Raw genomic sequence first — 10,000 nt, forward strand, 5'->3', positions numbered from 1 at the left:
TTTTCATTTTGACGATAACGATAATTAGACGATATTTAAAGCAAATGTGATTGGAATTCTCAGAGTTATACCTTCTTGGAGATTACAATAATGGGCACAATGTTAGGAAAACACTTCTTTATTGTCTTTAAACAAAAATAACTTAATTGAACTGCAATATTGAACTCTTGTAATAAAGTGCTCCATGCATCCATGAGAATTATTGCACATCAACAGCAGTGATTATGGCCTTATTAAACTTAAAATTCTGTCCAGGATTGTACAAAAATACAAATACATGAGCATTCGAGCATGGATTGGGACGATTTTTTCTGTCCGAGCCCGGCCCGGTCCGACAGAATAGTAACCGAGCCCGGACCCAGTCCGACAGGCATTAAAATATTTTTTTTTCAAATCCGAACCAAGCCCGACGGAATCACTCAACTGTTCATAGTACTAATGCCACATTGACGTACCTTTTTTTTATGAATAGCCTGGCTTTATTAAACTGGGGCATCAACAGTTAAATGCTCTCTCACACAAAACAAGCGCTGTTAAACACACAAGCATGCACAATAAGGCCAATAAGTACAGTACTGTGCAAAAGTTTTAGGCAGGTGTGAAAAAATGCTGTAAACTAAGAATGCTTTCAAAAATGGAAGTGTTAACAGTTTATTTTCATCAATTCTTCATAAATTAACAAAATGCAGTGAAGGAACAGAAGAAAATTCTAAATTAAATCAATATTTGGTGTGACCACCCTTTGCCTTCAAAATAGCATCAATTCTTCCAGATACACTTGCGCACAGTTTTTGAAGGAACTAGGCTGGTAAATTGTTCCAAACATCTTGGAGAACTAACCACAGATCTTCTGTGGATGTAGGCTTCCTAAAATTCTTCTGTCTCTTCATGTAAACCCAGACAGACTCGATGATGTAGAGATCAGGGCTCTGTGGGGGTCATACCATCACTTGCAGGACTTTCTGTTCTTCTTTAAGCTGAAGATAGTTGTTAATGACATTGGCTGTATGTTTGGGGTTATGGTCCTGCTGCAGAATACATTTGGTGCCAATCATACGCCTCCCTGATGGTATTGCATGATGGATTAGTATCTGCCTGTATTTCTCAGCATTGAAGACACCATTCATCCTGACCAAATCTCCAACTCCACTTGCAGAAATGCAGCCCCAAACTGGAAAGGAACCTCTACCATGCTTCACTGTTGCCTGCAGACTCTCATTATTGTACCTCTCTCCAGCCCTTCGGCGAACAAACTGCCTTCTTCTACAGCCAAATATTTCTAATTTTGACTCATCAGTCCAGAGCACCTTCTGCCATGTTTCTGCACCCCAGTTTCTATGTTTTCGTGCTTAGTTCAGTCACTTGGCCTTGTTTCCTTGTCGGGGTAAAGCTTTTTGGCTGCAACTCTTCCATGAAGACCACTTCTGGCCAGACTTCCCCGGACAGTAAATGTCTGTACTGGTTTCTGCCAGTTCTGAGGTGATGCCACTGCTTGAAATCTTCCGATTTCGAAGGTAAATAAGCTTGATGTGTTTTTCATCAGCTGCATTAAGTTTCCTTGGCTGACCACTGCGTCTACGATCCTCTACGTCTTCTTCAAAAGAGCTTGAACTGCACATTTTGAAACCCTTGTCTGCTTTGAAATCTTTGTCTGGGAGAGACCCTGCTGATGCTGTATAACTACGTTGTGTCTTGTTGCTGTGCTCAGTCTTACCATTTAAATGGATTCAAAATAAACATTTATTGTTTACATTTTTCAAAGCATTCTTAGTTCATAGCATTTTTTCACACCTGCCTAAAACTTTTGCAAAGTACTGTATATTTAAATTAAATGATTGACATTGCAAGAACGTTTAGTAAAATGGTGCGGCTCCTTTAAGAAGAGCACGTACAGGGAGGGAGAATGGTGACGCATAGTTTGGATGCAGCGACAAAGATTTATGTGCTGTAACAGTGTTAACCAGGATGTGAGTAACGTGAGTTAATAAAGCATAGCGTGTGTAATGTGTAGCTATTTCATTCCGTTTGCTAAACTTTCCTGCTGTCTGTATTTACTAACCAGCAGCAGACGAAGTTAAAAACATGTAATCTACTTCGGCCGTGGAGCATTTTACTCCCCTGCAATCTCCAACTACGAGACAGACTCCAAGAGACAGACAGCAGGAAAGGTTAAGAAACGGAATGAAATAGCTACACATTACACACGCTATGTTTTAATACAACTCACGTTTTATGCTATACCAACGGAGGCACAACAGACATCACCATGCGCTGCCAACCTGTTGCAAAGTGGATGCAAGAAGCCATGTCACGTGATCACGTAGGCCCACTAGTCGTGTGAGTGCCGTGCTGTAGGGAGCGCTGCTGCGCCGTAGGCTATATTAAGAACATGATGTTAACAGTTTCCCTGTGCGTGTCATTGTTTTTGGCGAAGACATTTAAATACTCGATAATGTAATTTTGCACATCGTTTGAACAACAATGACGATATTATCGCAGACGATATATATCGCCCACCCCTACTGCAACCCCTCATCACCAGCCACACGCTGCCCGGGGACAGGAGGGTGTGAGTGTGATTGAGGGAGGGCATCTGCATCACTGTGAGCCCCTCATAAAAACATTCATACGTCATGTGCTGACACACACACACACACCATCATAAGTAAACAATTACGCACACACAAAAACATATATACATTCTATTTTTCTATCTCTCTTACAAACAGGTGCACTCTCTCTCTCTCTCTCTCCCTCTCTCTCTCTCACTCACACACACACACACACACACACACACACACACACAGACCTGTAACAAATGCAATCAACTCACTGTGGCCCCCTGTAGACGTGAGGGTCACTTCTAATAAAAACAGATTCCCCTCTGTGTGTCATCACAGAGAGAGAGAGAGAGAGAGAGAGAGAGAGAGAGACAGACAGAGAGAGAGAGAGAGTGAGAGAGAAAGAAAGAAAGAGAGATTGCAGCAGCAGGGCTGTGGGGGCGGTGGGCTCTGGTCTAGTCCCTGGATTAAACCCCTTGAATCTGGGCTGGATTAGAACCCTATCCAGGACTGGATACTGTCCTGCTGTGTGTGTTTGTGTAGTTTGTTTGTGTGTGTAGTTTGTGTGTGTATGTGTGTGTGTGTGTGTGTGTGTGTGGGTGTGTGGGTGTGTGTGTAGTTTGTTTATGTGTTTGTAGTGTGTAGTGTGTGTGTGTGTGTGTGTGTGTGTGTAGTTTGTTTGTGTGTGTGTGTGTGTGTGTGTGTGTGTGTCTGTGTGTGTGTGTGTACTAAATGACAGTGTTTATCTGGAGCAGGGGTGTGAGGCCGTGATCAGCTCGTTTGTCAAACACAGCGCACGCACAGCTGGAACCCCTCCCTCTCCAGCCCACTCCAGTAACGAGTGTGTGTGTGTGTGTGTGTGTGTGTGTGTGTGTGTGTGTGTGTGTGTGTGTGTGTGTGTGTCTCCAGCCCTCTCCAGTAACGAGCATGCATACGACATGCTAATGGAGCAGTTAGAGAGAGAGAGAGAGAGAGAGAGAGAGAGAGAGAGAGAGAGAGAGAGGGAGAGAGAGAGAGAGAGATAGAGAGTGAGATAGAGAGAGAGAGCTAGAGACAGTGTGTGAGAGAGACATGCTAATGGAGCAGTTAGAGAGAGAGAGAGAGAGAGAGAGAGAGGGAGAGAGAGAGGGAGATGGGAAGAAGATGAAGAGATGAGAGGAGAAGAGAAGGGAAGGGGAGAGACGAGAAGATTAAAGGAAAACAGTGACAGTACACATGACAGAGGAAACAGCTGTGAGTGAAGAAGGGTCAGCGAGCACAAATGACAGAGGGAAGGCAGCACAGCGAAGAGACATCAAGAGACACACACACACTCACACACACACACACACACACACACACACACACACACACACACACACACACACACAGCGAAGAGACATCAATAGAGGAAGAGGAGGATCAGAAGGATGGAACTGCTCATTGTGTGCTACGGTATAGCTGTACTGCACCCATTCAGCACAGGGGGAGAGGGGGAGTGGAAGAGAAGACGAAAAGAGGAGGAGAAGAGAAAAGTTACTCCAGTATTTATGCAACGAGAGACTGCATCTCCTGCCTGTTTATGTAGGAAGTCAGGATGAGTAGTATGTGTGTGTGTGTGTGTGTGTGTGTGTGTGTGTGTGTGTGTGTGTGAGTGTGAGTGTGTGTGTGTGTGTGTGTGTGTGTGTGTGTGTGTGAGTGTGAGTGTGTGTGTGTGTGTGTGTGTGTGTGTGAGTGTGTGAGTGTGTGTGTGTGTGTGTGTGTGTGTGTGTGTGTGTGTGTGTGTGTGTGTCTGTGTGTGTGTGTGTGTGTGTGTGTGTGTGTGTGTGCATGTGTCTTGGAGGAGAAGAGAAGAGACGGAGAGAGGATGAGGAGAAGGAGGAGAATAAGGAGAATAGTGGAGTGTGTCCTGTCTTCCTGTGTTTTAGAGCTAATGATGGGATAAGAAGAGAGGAGGAGGAAGAGAGGAGTGTCCTCCTGTCCAGTGAGTGAGGGAGATGAATGTGTGTGTTGAGTGGTGGTGACACTGATGCATGCGCTCCACCCTCGGCTCACCCGTAATCATGGCACTCAGGTCCAGCTCAGCCTCCATCCTTCCTCCAGGTCCCTCTCTGTCTCCTTTCATCTCTCTGTTCTCACCACTGGCTCGTATTCTATCTCTCCATCTCTCTCGCTTCCTCACCATCATTTTCCCATCTCTCTCTCTCTTTCGATATCTTTCTGGATGAGAACTATGTGTGTGTGTGTGTGTGTGTGTGTGTGTGTGTGTGTGTGTGTGTGTCTTTGTCTCTCTCTCTCTCTTTATTTATATTTCTCTCATTCTAGTAATCAATTTTGTTTTCCTTTTCTCTTTCTCTATTCCCTCTCTTTCGCTCCATCCCTTGCTCTATCAGTCCCTCACTCTTCGTTCACTCAATCTCTCTCGCTTCCTCACCATCGATTTCCCATCTCTCTCTCTCTTTTTTGATATCTTTCTGTCTGTCTTTGTCTTACTCTCTATATTTATATTTCTCTCATTCTAGTAATCAATTTTGTCTTCCTTTTCTCTTTCTCTATTCCCTATCTTTCGCTCCATCCCTTGCTCTATCACTCCCTCACTCTTTGCCCATCAAACCCAAACCAAAAAGCCCCTACTTTTTTTTACCTCCATCATCTGAAACCTTAACCATCAACACCCCTCAGCACCAGCTCATTTGTCCCCAACCTAGGGCTCACCCTCTGGGGCAAGGAGGCTGGCTGGGGTGTGTGGCTGGGCTGGAGGGTTAAATTAGAGTGACAGGTAACAGAAAGGCACGCAGGAGAGGTAGATATATTCTGCTGACTGACGCGACAAAGAGAGTACCTTCTGTTGTGTTTCTGCTGCTTGTGTGTCCGTTTTATATGTGTAAATGAGTGTATGTTTGCATGTGTGTATGTGCAAATGTGTGTATGTGCAAATGTGTGTATATGTGTATGTGTAAATCATGTGTGTATGTGTGTATGTGCACATGTGTGTATGTGTGTGGGTGTGTATGTGTGTATGTGTGTATGTGTGTATGTGTAAATGAGTGTATGTGTGTATGTGTGTATGTGTACATGTGTGTTTGTGTGTATGTGTAAATCAGTGTATGTGTACATGTGTACATGTGTGTGGGTGTGTATGTGTATGTGTGTATGTGTGTATGTGTGTGGGTGTGCAGGTGCTTGTGTAGGTGTGCTTTGGTAAAAAAGTTAATACATGGCATTGGGCATTTTGTGTGTGTGTGTGTGTGTGTGTGGGGGGGGGGGGGGGGGGGTGGGGGGGGTGTGTTTGTTTATGTTGATGCACATATGCATACTGACATTTGTCATGCAACAGCAGCAGCAGCATTATAGTCACACTGTCTCTCACAGACACACAAATACACACACACACACACACACAAACATACACACTCTCTCTCTCACACACACACACACACCCCCCCCCACACACACACACACACACACCCACACACACACACAGGCACACACAGACACTCACCGGCACATCTGGTCCTGCTGATGAGTGCGGGCCCAGGCGGTCCGGTTCCCCCCTCTCCGGGCCGGGTCAGCAGCACGCTGATGCGGTACTCCGTGTCGGGCTCCAGGTGCCACACCTTGTAGGTGAGCGAGCTGACGCTGTGCGTCTCCGTCCAGGGCGAGTGGCTGGCCCGGTACTCGATCTCCCGCCGGATCACGGGCCCGTCGCCCACGATGGAGTTGGTGTTGAGCTGGATGATGAGGTACGTGGGGCCGGCACGGAGCAGCTGAGGGGGTGCGATGGGGGTCGGGGGCACTGCAGGGGGGCAGAGAGGAAATCAAGGGCTGGGTGAACTACGAATCATCATCATAATCATCGCCTTCTACCCCTTCTGGGGCTTAGGCCGCAAACAAGAGTTCTCCATGCATCTCGGTCCTGAGCCAACATCTCAAGCTGTCCCCAAGTGTAGCCCATTTTCTTGGCGTCTGCCTTGAACTACGAATCAAGGCCTGTTTACGGGGGCACTGCAGGGCAGAGAGGAAATTGATAGTATTTAGTTTTATATACCATATATTGGAAACTCAGTCGTGGATTTGTCAGTCATGATCCAGGTTTTAATCTTAAACAATGATGGCCATCATTGTGAGACAGAGCTTGAAGTCCCCCTCGCCCAGATCTTCACCTCAAAATAATATGCCTATCCCTTGTGAGATAGTGAGTTTTATACACTGATATTAAGGGGTGTTACCATCTATTCAAATAGGCCCCTTTGTCTCGACCTGGAGGGGGAAGGTGAGTTAAATATCACACCTCTCTCCCAGGTCAAGCCCAAGTATATTCACCCAGGAAATGCTGACATGTTAGTTAGATACAAATAAGAGTAACATTTATACTAGGTAAAGAAAAGATTGAATTATTAACTATGGCATATCCTTATTCACTATGAATCTCAAATGGCCGGTCCCTTCAAAATCAAGGGCTGGGTGAACTACGAATCTAGGCCTGTTTATTTCAGATCAAGTCCAGGATCTATATTCTAAATGAGACACACACACACACACACACACACACACACACACACACACACACACACACACACACAGACCTAGCTCAGGAACTGCAGCAAGTGTGAATTATTCATCAGATGGGGCAGGGATTTATGCATCATGCCTTTAGGTGATAGGGTTGTAGCATTTCTCAACGCTGTAAACAAGGCCCAGTTACTGAAGCAAGCACACCATGACTGAAAGCTAAATCTGAACAGTAGCTGTAGAACACACAACTGTGTGTCGTGTCCTATATATCACAGTGCTCAACTCGATGCTTTACAATGGGGACTTCCGATCGAATGAAACGCTGCTAAAATCATCATGGGGAGGAATGGTGTTTCTAATTATCATGGAAGGATTGCCTCAGATAGATCCATGTGCTCTATTGTGCTTCCACAAATGAGATGTCCTCATGTGTGTGTGTGTGTGTGTGTGTGTGTGTGTGTGTGTGTGTGTGTGTGTGTGTGTGTGTGTGTCTGGTTTGCTCTCATTTGTAGACTCTTATGCGCTGGCCCTCGCGTCCCCAGAGTGACCAGCCCGATGCAATCTATGGCTGTACAGCGCAGTGCTGACCATAAGTAATGGATTGCCTTTATATATGTGTCTCTCTAATTATGTATATTCCCACAGTAATCTCATGGCAAATGTGTGTGTGTGTGTGTTTGTGTGTGTGTGTGTGTGTGTGTGTCTATGTGGGGTGTGTATGTGAGAGTGTATGGTATATGTGTGGGTGGATATATGAGTATGGTATGGCATGTGTGTGTGTGTGTGTGTGTGTGTGTGTGTGTGTGTGTGTGTGTGTGTGGGTGGGTGTGTAGTGGTATGTGAGAGTGTATGGTATATGTGTGGTTGGGTGTGGGTGTGTATATGAGAGTAAATGGTATGTGTGTGTGTATGTGTGTGTGTGGGTGTGTCTGTGAGAATGTGTGGTGTGTGTGTGTGTGTATCGGTGTTCATAACACCCTCAGTGACACTGGAGCGGAGACCTTCAGCAGCTCAAGAGGACATCATCAAAGGACCCCCCCACACACACACACACACACACACACACACACACACACACACACACACACACACACACACACACACACACACACACACACACACACACACACACACACACACACACAAACACACACACCAAAGCTGAGTAGGGAGGGGTCCCTCGGGATGGACAAACGAGCTCCACACTTGAGAGGCAGGAGGACCAGAAAATCCCTCCCCGCCTGGGAGAGACTGAGCTGGGGAAGGGAAGTGGGTCAAGCCCACCCCCCCTCCAGCTCCAAATGGCTGGAGGCTCCCCATGTCCCCTGTGTGGTACGTAAGCTAATAACGAACGAGTGGTTTATCATGAGAAAAATGTTTTATCTTTTAAACGTGCACGTGGCTATTGTAGTCACTAACGGTTGTTCTCCGGTCTTAGTGGAGGGAGTAGTGAGCAATACGTTAATGAAGTTGAAGCTATGCTACTCTCCAGGCGACGAGCGAAGCTAACACTTCCACAAGCTATGTCGAGCATTAATCTTTTTTTTTTTCTTTTTTAAACACCGAGCCAAATTATGCTCTGGCTTTTTTTCAAAAGGAATAGTAAAATTGCATGAGACGCGAGAGCATTCAAACGTGAACCACAGAAGAAGAAGAAGAAGAAGAAGAAGAAGAAGAAGAAGAAAAAAAACACTGTCTCCTTCCTGCCTTTGTGTTTTTTTTGATAATGGCTATTTTAGAGCCGGGTGCGCTCCTGCTATGTTTGGAGAGCGGCGCTGGGAAGTCTTTTAATCATGGCAGCAGGAGTACACACACACACACACATACAGACACACACACACAGCCACACACACAGACACACACACACACACAGACACACACACACACAGACACACACACACACACACACACACACACACACACACACACACACACACACACACACACACACACACACACACACACACACACACACACACACACACACACACACACAAACACACACACACACACACACACACACACACACACACACACACACACACACACACACTCACACACACTAAGAGGGAACAGCTTTTCCATCCGTGCATGAACGATTGGCCGCTTAATTCTGCTATTTTTGCACAAATCTGTCTCTGATAGGGCAATCAGACATTAATCAAGCCAACGAAAGCTCACTTACGCCGTACGTGATGGAGCAACAGAATGTGCCTCTCAGGGTATGTGTGTGTGTGTGTGTGTGTGTGTGTGTGTGTGTCTGTGTCTGTGTGTGTGTTTGTGATGGAGCAACAGAATGTGCCTCTGGGTACACTGGGCGGAACAGACTGTCTGGTCTGCTGTTGCGTTGCTTTGTGTGTTTGTATGTGTGTGTGTTTGTTTGTTTTGATCAGTGTGTGTACTACGTATGTTAGCAAGGATGTTGTGTGCAGGTGTACAGTTGGTGATCTCAGATCCAACTGTGTGCCTTAGTGTGTGTGTGTGTGTGTGTGTGTGTGGTACTAACTACTTGGGTATAACTTGTGATTAGTGTGTGTGTGTGTGTGTTTGTGTGTGTCTTTGTGTGGTTGTGACTGCATGTGTGTGTGTGTGAGGGTGTAGAAGTGAACCCCACCTCTGACAAGTTCTCCAGTACCTCTGTGCTTCAGTACCTCTGATGATGAGTTGTCTGAAGCTGGAGGGACTGGGTGATGAAAGGTGTGTGTGTGTGTGTGTGTGTGTGTGTGTGTGTGTATGTGTGTGTGTGTGTTGGTGTGTGTATGTGTGTGTTCATGTGTGAGTGTGTGTGTGTGTGTGTGTGTGTGTGTGTTCGTGTGTGTGTGTGTGTGTGTGTGTGTGTGTGTGGTGTGTGTGTGTGTATGTGTTCATGTGTATGTGTGTGTGTGTGTGTGTGTGTGTGTGTGTGTGTGTGTGTGTGTGTGTAGCACCTCACCTCTCACGATGAG

At 46.0% G+C, this 10,000-nt stretch overlaps 1 protein-coding gene across 1 annotated transcript in view; it reads right to left on the reverse strand.

Moving 5' to 3' along the window:
* The window catches only part of LOC308381826 (receptor-type tyrosine-protein phosphatase U-like), a gene marked incomplete at both ends in the record, with an annotated part of 201,270 nt that overhangs the window by 66,336 nt on the left and 124,934 nt on the right, over window positions 1–10,000 (reverse strand). The window contains 2 exons of the mRNA XM_080859435.1: window positions 6,043–6,336; window positions 9,988–10,000. The exon at window positions 9,988–10,000 is cut by the window's right edge and continues 159 nt beyond it. Coding sequence (XP_080715561.1) covers window positions 6,043–6,336; window positions 9,988–10,000 — 307 coding nt within the window. The remainder of the gene's footprint in view (window positions 1–6,042; window positions 6,337–9,987) is intronic.

The sequence above is a fragment of the Sprattus sprattus genome, assembly GCF_963457725.1.
Source record: "Sprattus sprattus genome assembly, chromosome: 20".
Lineage (NCBI taxonomy): Eukaryota > Metazoa > Chordata > Actinopteri > Clupeiformes > Clupeidae > Sprattus > Sprattus sprattus.